The sequence below is a fragment of the Rhea pennata genome, unplaced genomic scaffold (genome assembly GCF_028389875.1).
Source record: "Rhea pennata isolate bPtePen1 unplaced genomic scaffold, bPtePen1.pri scaffold_32, whole genome shotgun sequence".
In the NCBI taxonomy this organism is placed as follows: Eukaryota; Metazoa; Chordata; class Aves; order Rheiformes; family Rheidae; genus Rhea; species Rhea pennata.
Window position 1 is genome coordinate 2,472,852 of NW_026907679.1, and position 15,785 is coordinate 2,488,636.

General features: G+C 59.2%; 1 protein-coding gene across 1 annotated transcript in view; it reads left to right on the forward strand.

Annotated features, from left to right (window-relative positions):
• LOC134154548 (adenylate cyclase type 10-like) overlaps window positions 1-15,785 on the forward strand; it is a 50,889-nt gene that overhangs the window by 19,318 nt on the left and 15,786 nt on the right. Inside the window, exons 17-38 of the mRNA XM_062601222.1 lie at window positions 488-592; window positions 990-1,028; window positions 1,561-1,704; window positions 2,207-2,412; window positions 2,859-2,955; window positions 3,288-3,376; window positions 3,891-4,082; window positions 4,326-4,447; window positions 4,696-4,772; window positions 5,092-5,281; window positions 6,083-6,135; window positions 6,595-6,748; window positions 7,527-7,719; window positions 8,049-8,135; window positions 8,568-8,851; window positions 9,437-9,573; window positions 9,669-9,779; window positions 11,294-11,419; window positions 12,379-12,633; window positions 13,350-13,694; window positions 14,179-14,230; window positions 15,200-15,422. Coding sequence (XP_062457206.1) covers window positions 488-592; window positions 990-1,028; window positions 1,561-1,704; window positions 2,207-2,412; window positions 2,859-2,955; window positions 3,288-3,376; window positions 3,891-4,082; window positions 4,326-4,447; window positions 4,696-4,772; window positions 5,092-5,281; window positions 6,083-6,135; window positions 6,595-6,748; window positions 7,527-7,719; window positions 8,049-8,135; window positions 8,568-8,851; window positions 9,437-9,573; window positions 9,669-9,779; window positions 11,294-11,419; window positions 12,379-12,633; window positions 13,350-13,694; window positions 14,179-14,230; window positions 15,200-15,422 — 3,281 coding nt within the window. The remainder of the gene's footprint in view (window positions 1-487; window positions 593-989; window positions 1,029-1,560; window positions 1,705-2,206; window positions 2,413-2,858; window positions 2,956-3,287; window positions 3,377-3,890; window positions 4,083-4,325; window positions 4,448-4,695; window positions 4,773-5,091; window positions 5,282-6,082; window positions 6,136-6,594; window positions 6,749-7,526; window positions 7,720-8,048; window positions 8,136-8,567; window positions 8,852-9,436; window positions 9,574-9,668; window positions 9,780-11,293; window positions 11,420-12,378; window positions 12,634-13,349; window positions 13,695-14,178; window positions 14,231-15,199; window positions 15,423-15,785) is intronic.

A 15,785-nucleotide genomic window follows, 5' to 3' on the forward strand; every position in this document is an offset into this window, starting at 1 on the left:
AGAAGAAGTCAGAGACATGAGGTATTGGGGCTTTCTGGGCCTTTGGGAGCCCCGGTGCCACCTCTGGTGGAGAATGCATCAGAGGAGGCCTCTTTGCTGCTCCCATCTTCCACTTTGGGGGAAGCAGAGCTCAGAGGTGGCTGACGTCAGGAGGAACAAGGGGCTCCAAAAGAGGAGAGGCCTGGAAGAGGCCGGGAGTCGGCCAGTTGGGCTCAGCAGAGGTACCCAGTGCTAGGCACTCCTCCACGGGCTGCAAGAGCGCGTGGGCCAGGGGCCCCTGCTCCAGGCTGTGTGGTGTGGGAGAAGGCACGCTGCCGGGAGCAGTGGCCAATGCGAGAGTGGTGGTTTCTCTTGGGTGGTGCAGGCTTGTTGTCACAAGCCAGGTCAGGGCACGATGTAAAGCGCACGCTCTCTGAGGTGGGAGCGTGAAGCTGGCGGCCATGTGGGCACCTGCTGATTCCTCTGTGCCTGTTTGTGCCTCTTTGAGGTTTCACTGCTCTGACAGAGAAGTTTAGCCAGAGCGTCAGCCTCGAGCGGGGTGCGGACGAGCTAACGCAAACGCTCAATGACTACATGGGCGACATTGTGGAGGGTAAGTGCCGTTCTGCAGGACTGTCTGGGACGGTGCCATGAGGCTGCTCTTTGGGAGAGCAGAGAGGTGCGCTAGGCAGCCTCCTTGCGCGTGCTGGGGGTTTCTGTGGGCGCTGAGGGCCACCGAGAGCAGCTGGGCTCTTGTGCTGGGGGACACTGGTGCTGAGAAATGGGTGTGTTATCTTCACTAGCTCCTTTGGGCAGTGCCCAGTACCATAGGCACCAGTACTGTGGTGCCTGTGAGCAGTGTAGAGGCGGGGCTGGAGCTGTGCTTTCCTGAATGGTGCCCCACCAGGCAGCACTGCCCCTGTGCTGCTCGGGCAGCAGAGTGGCTGCTTCTGTGGCTTGCTTGGAGAAGGTGCAGAGGTGACTCTTCTCTTGCTTTCTTTCGCCTGCAGAGCTGCTGGGCTTTGGAGGAGACATCTTGAAGTTTGCAGGTATGTCTTTCTAATTGAAACTTATCTCTACTGCCACTGCAGAGGCGTGCCAGGGGAGAGGACAGAGTGAGCTGTGAGCTGGCAAAGCCCAGAGGGGAGGCTCTGTTGGCACGCAGGTGCTCCTGGGGAGCTGCCATCGCAGGCCCCAAGCGGGAAGCTGCAGTGGGACAGGGCTGGTGTGGAGGTGTTGGGGAGGCAGCCTGGGAGCTTGGGAGTTGAGGCAGCATGGTAGGAAGGAGGGGATGAGAGAGGCCTCTCATCTCTGCCCTGAGTGGGACCAGCTGCAGGGGTGCCCGTGTTCCTGTAGCCACACTGTGCACCTTCATCCTCTGTGGGCATGGCTGCTGTTGTAGCTGGCCTGGGGGAGGGGAAGGCATCCCTGTGCCCAGAGAGCTGTAGCTGAGGAGGAGGCCTTCCGACGAGTGCCTCTTCCTCAGCACGCCTGCCGGTTCCTGCTGTCCGTGCAGGGGGGTGCAGCTCAGGGAGCGTCAGGTCTCACGAGAGCCTTCCCCTGTTCCCCTGCTTTCTGCAGGGGATGCTGTACTGGTGCTGTGGAGAGTGAGGGAAACACAGCTGAGAGACACCATCAGCCTGGTGCTGCAGTGCTGCCGGCAAATCCAGGAGAAGTACAGCGTCCGTGACACAGACGTGGGTCTGAAGCTCCGACTGAAGATAGGTATGGGGTGTGCTGGATTAGCTGTGCCGTGTGTGGCTCCATGGCCCTGTGCAGGGCCACAGGGTGCTTTTCCGCCTGGGGGAGAGGTGGTGATCCCTCGTGGGGCCAGTGGAAACCTTCTGCCTGGAAGGCTGTTGTGTGCTCTCAGGCAGCCGCTTACAAGCTGCCTGCACGCACTCTGAGCAGATGGCCAGCAAAGGTGCTGGTGTGCTGGGCCTCTGGGGTGCTGTGGCTGTGAAGACATGTCAGTGTCAGCTTCACGTGCCTCTTTCTAGGCACCCGTTTCAGGCCCCTCTGTTGGCAGGCCCCACTTTGTACCCCCTCCCCATCGACACTCCAGCTGGACTCCGTAATGAAGGACGGGTGCCTCCAGCTGAAGCAGCTGAGAGCAGGAGCCTGTCTCCAGGGTTGAGCTTGGAACGGAGCCTGTGGAGAGTTGCCGCTGCGGGAGGCTGTGGAGGTGCAAGTGCTCTGCGCCTCAGTCGTGCTTGTCTCTCCCCAGGGATCTCTGCAGGGCACATGTCGCTGCTGACTGTGGGAGACCGCAAGGAGCAGCACTTCCTGATCCTTGGCAAGGCCGTGGGTGAGGTCTGGCAGGCGCAAAACCTTGCAAGTGCAAGTGATATTATCCTGTCAGCCAGCTGCTGGGAGCTCTGTAACCAGAGCCAGGTGAAGAGCAAGAGAGTGAAAGGCCAAGGAGCTGTGAAGGTGGGTGAGATGGCCTCTAGAGCTGTTTGGGGCACCTGGAGCTGGGGGTGAGGGAGGAAGGTGTGCGAAGGCTGAGGAGATGGGCGTTGTGGGGGTCGTAGCTGTAAAGCGGAGGTGGAGAGCTGTAGCTGTTGCCCTTCCAGCTGAGGGTTAGCTGTGGATTGTGCTTGCTGGGTTTGCGGTGGGGTCAGGAGGGAGTGTCAGGGTTTGGCCCTGCTGGGGTCGTGGCGGTGTTCTGTAGACGTCGGGGTGCGTGGCTGATGGCTGCACAGCTCGTGTGCTGCTGATGCCAGCGTTTGTCCCGGTGCAAATCCAGCAAGGTGGCTTTGCTACACGGAGATCTCCTCTTCTCTGGGAAGCGAGGGCGGGATGGAGGGAGGGTAGGACGCGTGCCCTGGGACTCCTGGGGAGGCTGATGGCAGTGCTTCTGCTGCGTGTGCCTCCAGGTTACAGGCGTGCAGCGGATGTCTGTGTCGGAACGCGAAGAACTTTTCTCCAAGTTCACACGAGCCCAGCTGAACTGCCGTTCTCCTGAAATGCCAGGTGAGTGCTCCGGCTTTGCCTTGTTCTGTGCCAGCCCAGAAAGATGGGGACTGGCTTGCGGAGGGGCTGCTGGGGCCTGGCCTCTGCCCTCTCCCCCTTGCAGTTAGTTAGTGGTTGTGCTTGGGGCGCAGCTGCGCTGCAGCAGAGGCACTGGCTGCTTCCTGCTGCTTCCAGGGGACTGCTGTGGCTGAGCACCTGCAAGAGGAACACACGGGCAAAGGGCAGAGGACCTTGCTCCCCGAGTTGCAGTGCCAGCCCCTGCTTTGCGAGGCCCCCGTAGCCAGGCTCGTAGCGCCCTGCTGCCAGTGACCGCGTGTATTTTCCTTGCGTAGGCGTCCTGAGGCCTGCGGTTACCTTGGCCCCTCATCGTGCTCAGGGGAAGGTGCTGAGGAAGTACATCCCAGCCAGTGTCCTGCGCAAGGTATGGCCACGAGTGCTGGGAGGTGCCTTTTGGGGGAGAGGGAGGGGAGAAGGAGATGTGTGTTGCAGAGCGGCAGTTCTCCAGACAGCAGGTAAGGCAAAGAAAATGCCCCCGTATGCAAAAACCTGGGAAAGGAGTGCTGCAGGGGCCAGAAACCTGCCGACTGTGCGCTCCTGCAGAGAGCGCCGGGGGTGAGGGCGGGGTGGATTGCCCTCTGCATTTTCCACTGGTGTTGTTCTGGCCATGGCCCCGGGGTAAGAGAGAGATGCCTCCGGAGCGGTGACAGCGTTGCTGAGGGTGGCCCCTTGTGTCCATCCATGCCCAGTGCCGCATTGCACCGTTGCGTATCTGCCTCGCGCAGGCTGACGCCTGCTTTGCGCTGCGAGGAGGCTTTCTGCATTCCTCTGAGAGCGCCCGCTGCTGCCGCTCTGTGCGCTCTGCCTTGGTATCTGCTGCAGGCAGGAAGCGCCCAGGGCGAGCTGGCTGGTGGAGGTGGCCCGCTGCTGTCTTCCAGATTGACGACAGACAGCCCCTGGCGTGCCTATCCGAGCTGCGGCCGGTCACCTGCCTCTTTGTGAAGCTGCAGTTTGCTGCCAAGGTCAACCTAACGCAAATCTGCAAGGCTATCCAGGACAGCAGTGTGCTGATTTCGGAGATCCTCCGTCCTCACAAGGGCGAAATCAACAAAATCTCCATGTTTGATAAGGTGAGCGTGGAGGAGCAGTGCCCCCGCGCACGAGGGCGAGGGTGGTGGTGGAGAGGAGGGAAGCGGCTCTGTCTCTCGCACGGTGGGGAGAGCAGAAGCAGCTCTGCCTCGGCGTTGGGAGCGGTACCCTGTGTCCTGGGGCTGCCCTGAAGCTCTGCTGCGGTCGGCGGAGGCTGGAGTCTCAGGGCGGGAAGGGTTTGGTGCAGGCGTTGCGGCAAGGTGTGCTGTCTCTGTCCTCGGCAGGGCTGCACGCTGCTGTGTGTGTTTGGCCTCCCTGGAGGAAAGCTGCCCTGCGAGAGCGTTTGCGCCTTGGAAAGCGCGATTAAAATCTCCACCGCCTGCTCCGGCAGGCTGGGGAAAATCGAGTGAGTGGGGAGGCGTGCTGCCTGGGACGGCCTGGGGCGGGGGGTGCGGAGGGGTGCCAGAGCGCCTGGCTGCTCTGCACACGCAGCCCGCTCAAGCTGGCGTGTCCGCTGCCGGGCTCTGCTGGTCCCCGAGGCCTGTGCTGCCGGGGCAGACGGCAGAGCGCGGGGACGTGGGGAAGGGGCGGCGGTGGGCAGGCAGGACTGCGCACGGGCGCTGCTGAGTCCCTGCTGCTCTGCCTGCGCCTCAGGGCAGTGTCCGTGGGGGTCACCAGCGGGACGGCGTTCTGCGGAGTCGTCGGCCACCGCGTCAGGCACGAGTACACAGGTACGAGGTGTCCGTCTGCGGAGCGGGTGCCCGGGCCGCGTCTCTGAAGGGAAGAGGCAGAGTGTCGGGGAAGAAGCTGTGGGCCCTGGGCGCCGGGCCAGGACGAGGGCTTGGCCTGCGGCAGCACGTCGGGACTGGCGGAGGCGGGGCGGGTCCTGCCGTACGACGGGGGACGGGCTGTGAGCCTCCTTGTTGCTCTCGCTCGTGCTCAGCAGGGTTTTGTGCTGGCCTGTGCTGCAGGGGATGCAGCCGGCAGCCTGGAAGGGTGGTGCGGGTTGCTCTCCTGAGGACGTCAACGCGTGCTCTCTCTCTGTGGCAGTCATGGGCCAGAAGGTGAACCTGGCTGCCCGGCTGATGGAGCACTACCCGGGGCTGGTGTCCTGCGATGCGGCGACCTACGCAGCATCCCGGCTGCCCCGGTCCTACTTCAAGGAGCTGCCGAAGGCCCAGATGAAGGGGGTTGGCGATCCTGGCACTGTCTATCAGTACCTGGGGATGTCGCAGAAGCTGTGAGTGTGCTCTTTGAGCAGGCTGCTGGGGGCGTGGAGGCACACAGGGTGCAGCCTTGGGGAAAAAGAGGAGCTGTGCAGAAAGAGGCCAAGCTGCTGCCCTCCCCAGGCCTCCCACCACTGTGGCTGAGAAGAGGGAAAGCCATAGCACGGCCGTGCTTTTTGCCTGTTCACCTTGGTGCCTGTTGCTGTTGAGAGAGTGGGAGTGATGGCGTAGGGGTGGAGAGGGCTCTCGGGAGTCCGTAGGCCCAGAGGGGCCTGTCAGCCCCTGCCCAGAGGGCCTGCAACTCTGCTTTCTGCCCTGTGCTTGCTTGCTGGCATGCAAGTGCAATGCAGTGGCAATTGTGACCCACCCAGGGGGTATTATCTCGGCTGCTTCTGAGCAGGAAGCTCTTGGAAAGCACTTTGGTCCGTGCTGGTCCCCTGGGCAAGTGTGGGTGGCCGGGCCTGTCTTCTTGCTCGCTTGCTGGTGAAACTGGAGCTGTTCCTCTGGGCCAGGCTTGTAGGTTCTCTTTGGATGATGTTTTGGCCTCTGTTGCTTGCACGTTGATAGCGTGTGCTGTGCCAGTGTGGGCAGAAGCCCTTGGACTTCCATGTGCTGGAAGTTTTCCCTGTGCTTGTTTGGTGTTTGCACTCTCTGCTGAATGAGCGTGAACTTTGGTGGTGGGAGCGTGGCCAGGCTGCCATTATGCTCAAAAGAGGAGCGGGTAGGCAAGAGTGTGTCCTCAGCTGCACGCATGACTCTCTGTCCTCCAGCTTCTGCCTCCTTCACTGACTTTTGTTTTTCTCTCCCCCTGCTAGCATATTTGGCCTGGATCTTATGGAGGAGAGGTCAGAGTACGGCCCCTTGCTCGGTAGGTGAATGCCTTGCTCTTGTGTATGCCCATTTCTTGCCCTTGGGTACCTGCTAGTACCAGCCTGGGAATGGAGATGCTTTTGCAAGGGATGGTGTTGCCTGCAGTGGCCATCAGGTTTAGGCTCATAGCTCGTTCGTAAGGTTGGAGTTGGGCCAGAAGTGGAGGTGGGAATCAGAGTGAGACGCCTAGTGCTTCCTGCCTTCCTGCACCATTAGCGTGTCAGGAGCTTTCAAGAAAGCAGTTGCTCCCAGGCTCCAGCAGGAAGGTGGGGCTGTGAGTGCCCTAAGGCAGGCCTAGCTGCAGAATTGTAGCTCTTAGGGTGGGAAGGAGCCCTGGGTGCGGGCAGGCTCGCAGGTGCGGTGGAGGGAAGGTGCAGTGGCAGCAAGAGGGGAGGCTGCCCAAGGTTGTTGGCTTTTGAGCTCGCTGCAGCAGCTTGCTTTTTGTCTGCCTTCACAGGTCGCGAGGAGGAGATTGCCCTCTTTGAAAGTGCCTTGAAAGCCTACAGGACTTGTCACGAAAGCAGCATCCTAGCATTTGAGGGTGTGCTTGGCTCTGGAAAGAGCCATTTACTCACTGAGCTGGCATTTTTAGGCCAGGCTGCTGGCCACAGGTGAGTGTTTTGGAGCGCTACGTGTGGGACACTTCCCTTGCCCATCCACTGATGTTCGTGGCATCCTTGAGCCCCTCTGCTAGTGCTGCTGGCCGTTGGCCTGCAGCATCCCTGAAAAGCCTCCTGGAGCCGCTGGTATGGAGCAGCTGTACGCTCTCCTACTACGTCTCGCGGGAGCTGGAAGTGGCTTGTGGAGCCAGGGCTGTTGCTCTTGCAAACTTAGGCCAGGCAGCAAGGTCTGGCAAGAGCCCAAGCTGCGTGCTTTTCATGCACCTGGAGAGTAAGGAGAAGAAAGATGCTGGGGGAGGCGGGAGTGGTGTGGTGGAGCTGCCAGAGAAAGGCTGCTTGCCCTTGGGCTTTATCCCCAAAGGCCCCTGGGGTGGCCAAGGCTTTCCGTAGTATAGGAGGCAGATGGCAAAGCTGTGGCATTCAAACACAAAGGCCCAACTTGCTCAGTCCTTGCTTCTTCAGCTGGCAAGTTGCTGAGCAGGGGGAGGTGCTGAGAGCTGTGGAGACACCGGGTGTGGTGGTGGCTCTCCCAGGGGCTTGGCAGCAATTGCCCCTCTGTGGCTTTTCCTTGTAAGACGCGGGAAAAGCTTGGCCCTCTGTGAAGCACTTGGAGGTGTGCGGAAGAAGAATCCGTCTGGGGCTGTGTGTCCAGAGCTCCCTTGCAGACAGCCCTGGATGACGTGCCTCTTCTCTGACAGTTTTGCCTTGGAAGTCTGCAGCTCTTTGCGTTGCTCTCTGAATCTCGGTCCCTTTTGCTTTTGCGTGGCAGGGTGGTGGCCGTGGAACTGACAGAGCTAAACCTGAAGCAGGTCTACTCTGCCCTCCGTATGGTGCTGGCCATGGCCCTGGGCCTGCAGGCATGTCAATCGTGCAGTGCCAGACAGCTTGTGCTGCAGGCAAAGCTCCAAGGGCTGATGGCAGAGAGCAGCTACTGCCTCCTCAACGACATCTTCCTCGTTAAGGTGAGAGCGAAGCCCTCTCTGGCCCTGGCAAAGGGCTGCTTGTGAGCTTTAGTAGTTTGGAGGCTCTGGTGGGGAGTCGCTTGGCTGCCTGGAGGGAAGAGCAGGGGCATATAGCGCAGGCTTCTGTTCCTGAGCGCGGTGGGCAAAAGGCACTGAAGAGCAGCTTGGAGATGGGGCTGATGACCTGTGTTGTCTCCTTGCAGCTGTGTTGGGGAGAGGGCTGATGGTGAGGCCAGGAGAGGCATTTTGCTGGGTTGGTGTTGTGTGGTGGGTAGGTGTGCTGCAAGCCCTGGAAGGCTGTTTCTCTATGACTGTGCTTTTCTGGGCAGTTTCCCCTCTCGACGGCAGTTTCCCAGATGAGTGGCACTCAAAGGCAAATGGAGCTGGAGTTGGTTTTGAAGAAAGTGCTCCAGAAGGTGAGCTCTTCTCTCCCTTGGGGGTCAGAGAAAGACACCAATGCCACAGGCGGAGGCTTCAGGAGGAGAGTGGTGGGAGCTGGCGGGAGGACGATGTACCTGAGTCCTTACCCTTCATAGCCCAAGCACCCCTGCCCATAGCCCCGATACCTTTCCTCCCATAAAGTTGGTGGGAACGTGCTTGGGAGGAGCAACAAGGTTCTTTCTTCTGTCCTACTTTGCACCAGAGGCCTTAAAGTCTCAGAGAAAGTGCAAGCCAGTAAGATTCTGAATGCCTAAGTAGCTGGGGAGAGGAAAGAGGCTTCAGAGCATTCTCTCCGTCTCTCTCTCTCCCTCTCTGTCTGGAGAGGGAGAGAAAGAGGCCAAAGTTGCTGCTATGGAGGCTACTTGAGAACCCATCAGAATCCCCCCAGAGCAAGCTGTTTGTTTCAGACTGTTGAAGAAGATGGCGTTGTATTTGTCATCGACAACGCCCACTGCATCGACTCTCCCTCCTGGAGTCTGATGTGGAGCGTGCTCAGGGATGTCTCGATCTTCATGGTGATGAGCTTCACTGCCAGTCACTGCAGAAGACAGAGGCTTTGCCAAGCTGCCGTAGACATCCTGAAGTTGCAGAAAACCAGTTGTGTTTGTCTGGGAGAGCTGAAGCCTTCCGCTGTAGTGCAGAAAGCTTGCCAGGCGCTTGGAGTTGTCAGCCTGCCCCAGGATCTAGAGACGTAAGTCACAGGCAGGGCCTGTGAGCTCTTGCTGAGGGCTTGAAGCTGTGCAGAGAGCCAAAGGGAATGAAGCCCTAGAAAAGGCAGTGCAGAGCTTCTAGAAGGGCCAGTGCCTCTAGCCAGTGGGACATACTGACAGTCGTGAGCTGCGAGTGGGCAGCTGCCTAGGCACAGAGCACAGGAGGTGTCCAGCCTCCTGTGTTGCACCGGAAGGCAGGAAGGAAGTGGTCCTGCACGCTGGCATGGCTCAGGGGTGGCAAAGGCATTAGTCTGCGTGGTGAGGCTTTGAGGGGTGATTCACTGGGGCAAAGGTTCTCACTGGTGCCGGAAAGCATCTAGGCTGTTGGGGACACGAAGGACAAGGCTTGCTTGGGGCTCTATCTGCACTGCTTTTCCCGAGGATTCCAGCAAAGGCTGTATCTTCCGGGTGACTCAGGCCCCAAAGCCCGTGGGAGTCGTGGCCCTTTCAGAAGTGAGGTGGATCTGTGGTGAAGACGTTGGTTTCTGTGCTCTGCCCAAGTGGCTCAGCACCCACCTGACCTGCCTTTGCCTGTGTCAGTGAGTGCTGGATGTGCTCCTTTGCAGGTTGCTGACGCAAAGAAGCTACGGCATCCCCTATTACTGTGAGGAACTGTTGCGCTACCTTCTTGGCCATGACATGCTCTTGTTCCACCCACTGGGGAAGGATGGGAAACGAGAGGACAAGTGGGAGAGCCTCTTCAGTAAGCACCTTTGCGGTCGATTGCCTAGTTGCTGTGGTGCATTTTCCCCAGCGCATTCTTGCCCGAGGCTTCCCCTGTGAACTTGGCACTGTCAGCTCTTGCAGCCATAGAGATCGTGGTGTGGATCAGGTGTGGGTTTGTACAGGCCTTGCTGCTGGGACAGCCCAAGCCGAGGCAGGGGAGTTCTGGTGTCTTTGAGAGGACAAGTAAGGGTGCCATGGCAGCCAATTTCAAAGGAGGAGCAGAGCTGCTGCCTGCACTCAGATGAGTGCTGGTATTGTCGTGAACTCATAGGAACACAGGTGCTTCTTCTGGGCCAGTGTGGTGAGTCCTGTGGCTGGAATGTTCCTTGTGCACAGCCACAGGGCTGGATTGAGTCCGTCAGTGACACATGGTGCCAGGTGCTGTAAGGCCTGCTAGGGGTGAATGCTGAAGGGTTGAGGTTGGAGGGAGCTGAGGGATGTTGGGTGGGAGGCATTTAGAGGACCAGACAGAGGGCCTGAAGAGTTGAGTGCGTTAGCGAAAACACTTGAGGGCAAGGGAAGGCAAATGGATGCCTGGAGTCCACAATGCCTGGTCTGCTGCTTCAAGGAGAGCTCCTGCTGGGATCAGGCTCTTCTCTATATGGGTATACGGCATTGGTGCACTTTATGTTCCTGCCGCACACCGTGTTTGTTGGTTAGAAGAAACTTCTTCATCAGCAGGTGGTCTGAGGACTCTGGCTTTTGTGAGCCCCTGCCGTCCTTCTCCTCTGCCTGATAGGCCAAAGCGTAGTTTGAAGCCTGCCTGAAGGGGTGGGAAAGAGCAATTACTGTCCCTGAGCACAGCTGCTTACGAAGCTCCGTGTGCGGGGCGAGGGCAGGCAGGCGCAGAGCAGCCTGACCGCAGGCTGGCTTTGGGCACGCTCTGGCTAAAGAGAGAGAGAGATTAAACACAAGACCCCGGCTAGGCACAAAGCGGGGCATGCTGCTTCTGCCTCTAGCATGCCCCACGCGGGTGGATTTTCATGGGGACGTTGGAGGTGCTGCTGTGTGACCTGTGGAAAATCCCTTCTCTGGCCCTTTGAGTCGCTGCCCAAATTCTTGGGATGCCCTGGACAACTCTACTCTCTAGCCGATGTAGGCGTGTTATTTAAGAGGCATTGGAATGTGCATGTATTTCCCTGGGCAAAAGGCAAAGAAGGTCACTTGCAAAGAAGTCTGACATCAAACCCAGCAGAGGCGAGGCACAGGCCTTGGGAACTTGAATGCCAAAGTGTGAAAGCCCCCAAAGGTGCTACTAAGTGAAGGCGGCAGTGGTAACACGACCTAGGGATGAATGCCAACCAGCTTGCCACGGCTCTGGCAGCAGCCCTGAGTGACCCCCGATTTTGCATTTGCACTGGCAAGGTGCCTGCCTCTGGGATGACAGCAACACTGCTGCCTTCTGTCTTGAGGCGTTGCCTCCCCAGTCAGGAGGTCTGGAGCCTTTGACTTGGGAGTGTTTGGGGAAACTGCCTGGCAACAGCTAATGTTAGGGAAGGGCTATGAAACAAAGGTATGCAAGGGAAGTGCTTTGCTCGTCTTAGCGAGCATGTTTGGTGCAGGCCAAGTGCATCAGGCCACCTGAGGCAGGCCTTGTTCCAGCTGAGGTGGATTTTGTAGTGTTTGCAAGCAGGAAGTCATGACATGAATTGTCTCCCTTTGCTAATCGCTTTCCCCTGCTCCCTTGTGCCGCTCAGCTTCTGTGACGGAGGCTTCAACCACCGCAGCAGCACGGAGCTCCAGCGCGGGGAAGGACCGCAGGGTGTGCACCATGAGGCCGGATGTGACCCTGCAGAACACTGTACTTCCCCCTACGTTGAAAGGTGAGGGGCTGAGCCGCGCTGCGGCAGCTGGCAGCAGTGCTGGGTGCCTATGCCAGGGCATGAGCTGGAGAGTGTGGGCCTCGGTGTGCTGCAGAGTTGAGCCTCTCCCCTCTGGGACTAAGCTGGGCAGGTTGCTTTGGTGCCATGGGATTGTCCGCAGAGAAACATGCATCTTGTCTGCTCTGAGTGGGATGGGGTGGGCAGGGGGCGGAGAAAGGAAGGTATTGGGAGCAGACTGTTCTCAGCAAGAGAAAATGCATTTCCAGGGGATATTTGTCATGGCTCCGATTGAGCTTTGAACTAGGCTTTGCACCTCATTGTTCTGTTTGTAATTTCTTCTGCTTGTGGGGGCCTCAAGGCACTGAAGCCCAACAAATCCGTCTTGCGAATCTCTCTGCCTGTTGTTTTCTGGGCTGGCCCAGAAATCGCCCCATTTCTAGGGGGTGCTGGATGGGAAGCTGTGAATGAGCATGGCTGCCCTCGAGCCGAGCCCTGGCCGAATGCGGGTGGCAGAAATGTCCCCCATGCCCAAGTGTTCTTCTTGAAGGAGCTGCTTTGTCCAAGAAGGGGAAAGTCTTGTGTGACCAAGGGAAATGCGGGGTTGTGGGGAGCTCTGAGCTGGCCTCAGCGGTGCAGGAAAAGCTCTCTGTCTGTGTGCCCTGTGGACATAAATAGAGCGCAGAGCTGGCAAGCTGCATCCCCGGACATATGCATGTGCTGGATGCTGCCCTGCCCATCCATAGTGGGGGAGCGTTCGTCTGAGCATCTCTGCTTTCCCGCATCCTTGCTTCCTGGGGGTCAAGCAGGAGCAGAGGCATCTTGAAGACACGTGCCCTGGGTTGCAGTTGTCCAAGGGGCTGGGTCCCTAGGGAAGAATCTACCCTCTCGAGTGTTGCAGCTAATGCAGGCTGTGATGGTGGGGAGGGGCAAGGGAGAGACGTGTGGCTTGCTTTTGGCAGGGATTGCGCTGGCTCAGCTGGACAGCATGAAGCCCTCGGAGCAGATGGTTCTGAAGTGTGCAGCCATCCTAGGGCCGCTGTTCAGCACGGAGCTGCTGTTCCACATCCTTCCCGGGTGGAGCAGGGCCAAGCTGAACAAGGCGCTGAATGCCCTGGTGAGATGCAACATCCTCAAGTGGCTGAATGCTGCCAAGGGGGCAGAAGAGAGCAGTGTTCCCACCGAGGGGTCAGGCACCTCTCTGGAGGAGGAGAGCGGTAAGAGGTGGTAAGGGGAGCCTGGGAGCACCGCAGGCTGCTGCTGCCGCTGTCTGTGTCCCCTTGGGGCTCCCCAGAGAATGCCCCCTGCCCGGAGGAGGTGTGTAATGCTCGTGGCACCCCGGGGAGTTAGGGATGGGTTGTTAAAAGCTCTGACGAGTCCATTTCCGAGGAGCCTGTGCTTTGTGCTTTGTGCTGGAGGGCAATATTGCAGTGAGGTGTTGCGAGTCCCTCTGCTGCCCTGCCTGCAAGCGCGGCTCATAGCCCATGTAGGAGAGGGAGTACGAAAGCCCGGACCTGCTGACCCAGCCTCCCGCTGTGTGCAGATGAGGGATTTAGTGTGCGTTGATCTTTATTGTCCCCTAGCGCCGGGGGAGCGTGGGAGGCTGGGAGTGTCTTGCAGAGTGGGCAGAAAGAGCTGGCTGTGTCTTGCTTCTGCGGCTGGCAGCATCCCCAGCTGCCGCCTGGGGCGCAGCTGCACAGCCTGTTGGCAGGGAGAGCAGGCCAGCAGCCCGTTGCGCTGGCCGTGCTAGTGTGAGGAAGGCAAGGTGGGCCCTTTTGCTGTCTGGCCCGGAGGCTCTGAGTGCAGGAGCGCTGGTTTCCTGCCAAGGGCCCACGCCAAGGCCTGTCTTTCATGGTGCAGCTATGGCTTGCCTGAGCTGTGGCTCCAGCTCCGGCCCCAGCTCTGGCTGATGGGAAGCCCCATTGCCTTTCAGATGCCCAGAAGTCATCCATGGAGGAGAGCAAGAGGAGGGCGAGGCTGGAGTCTGGCGTGCTGGCCTTTTGCGCCCCACTGCTGCAGGAGGCTGCGTACGAGCTGTGGCCAAAGGGACAGAGGGTGGCCCTGCACCACAAGTGTGCGGCCTTCCTGGAGAGGCACGTGCACAAGTGCCAGTGCTGCGGGGGAGGCGACTTTGTTGCCTTCCACCGCTTGGCCCTCGGCAGCACGCAGGAGGCCGAGAGTGGAGAAGAGCATGGCAGCGACTGCTCCTGGCGCAACTGGGAGGCCTCCCTGGCGACCAGCGAGGAGATGAAGTTGGACGAGCTCCCCGCCTCTACGGGTATGCCGTGTGCCCTGCTCTGGAGCCTGGGTCCTGCCCACTCCTACCGCACACTTGTTTCACACAAGCGTGGGGATGCTTCCAGTGCAAGGCGGATAATGTTGTAGGACTAGTTCATTTCTCCACTGAGCACAGCTCCACAATGAGAGCGATGATGTGTCCACAGCGTAGCGCCTTTCTCCCCTTGCGTGTCCACCTGCATTTTCCCAGAATTACGGGAGGGCAGCCCATCCCCCGGCAGAGGTGCACGCGTGGCTCAGCAGGCTGAGGTGTATTAGCTAGTGTGTCTAGTACACTTGGTGAAGCTAGGTTAAATCTGGAGTTGAGCCCCACAGTGAAGGCAGATGTCAGGGAAGGAGCTGGAGAGGGAGCTGCCGCCAGGGCCTTTGGCTCTGCTCTTCCTCCCTTGGTGCTACAGAATGGCAAGAAGCAGCTCTACGGCATGTGCAGTGAGGAGGTGTTTAATGGCATGCTTTCTTTGCAGATGCTTCAAGTGGTGTACTGAAAGAGAAGAGCTGCTTGGAGGAGATTTTTCGGTGAGGAGCCAAGGTTTTGAAGATGATTTTGGGGGGCAGTGGGGTGAGGGTGTGCAGAGGAGATAAGCGGAGTTCCCCGCTTGGGCTGCCCGTTGTGAGTCTAGCATTGGCGAGATCAGGCCTGTGAGAGGCAGCTGGGTTGAGATGGCCATGGGGATGCGTATCTTTGGGGAAGCCGGTGGGATCCCAGTGCTGATGGTGGTTTGGAGTGGAGCAGCCCTGGCTTTCTAGCTGTTAGAGAGCAGTGTTGCAAGCTGTGCAGGGGCAAAGGAGCCCCTGGAGGCAGGGTGGCTTGTGGAAGGGGACAGAAATGCCAGCTGGTCTCTCTGCCTGCCTAAAAGAGCAGTGCTCCTCCAGAGCCGGGGCAGCAAAGGCGCCAACAGGACCAGTGCTCCTGCCGCTTTGTTACAACTGTGGCCAACGGAATGGCTTGCCATTGCTGAAAAGGGGAGCTGTTGCTTCTCATGCCGGTTCTGCCCTGCCTGAGGCCCCAGGGCTCCTCAGAGTGCCCAGCATTTACTGGTCAATGTGCCCACAGTGTCAGGGAACAAATCTTGCCAAAGCGTGCTGTGTGAGTGAGTTGTCCTGGCTTTGCTTGCCATGCAGGGAGAGCCAAAGGTCTTGAGGGAGGAGAGAAGGCGAGAGCGGAAGGGAGGAAAGAGCACAGGGGGAAGTCATAGCAATGATGGGGGGCTGCAGCCCACTCTGGAGTCAGTGGCGTCAGTTGTAAGCTGGGAGGGCCCAGGGAACTCTGGGTGCAGGTAACTGTTGTGTGGGGTAGAAAGAAGGACTGAGCGAGCTCCCTCAGCACGCCTGGGAAGGCTGTGCAACCCACAGCTCCCGTGCGGTGCCTTCGTGTGTGTGGCCTCGTGCTGTGCTAGAACCTGTCTTTAACGTACGCTGAAGGAGCGGTGTTGGTGACGCTGGTGTGTGCTTTGGTGTCTTCTTTCTCCGTGATCTTGTCTCCAGAGCGGCAAAGCGGTTTCTGGCTAAGACCGAATGGATGCCCAAGGTGCCCAGCAAGACCCACTGGACGCAGGGTATGGAGTGTTCCTGCAGCTGCAAGGCCATTGTGGACTTGGTGCTTGTGCCCTTGGCTCAGCACTACATGGCAGTGGGCAATGAAGCCAGAGCCTTTTATTATCTGCTGGAGGGTGCGGCTGCCTACTTGCACGTCTCCGACAACTACCTGGTGAGTTGCCGTGCTTGCCAGAGCCCACTGCCCGTGGAGTCCTCTCAAGTGCCTTGCCCTGGGCAAGCCCATTTCCCCACTGCAATAGGGCCTGCCTGGGGGCCTGCCTTTGTGGGGACTCGGGGATGAATTGGTGGGAGGGAGACCCAGCATTTGCCTCCTGTTTGCCTCTCCTGTGGCAAGGGAGACAGGGCCGTGAAGCAGCCCCTTGGTGCAAGGTGCACCTCCCAGGAGGTGGTGCAAAGGAGTGCTTGTGTGCGTGGTGTGAGAGGCAGCGTGACTGTGCTTGGGTGGGCATCACCAGGGGCAGATGCAGGTGAGGCACCTGGGAGTGCTGGGGCTGGGGACAGGCTTGGCAGCGAT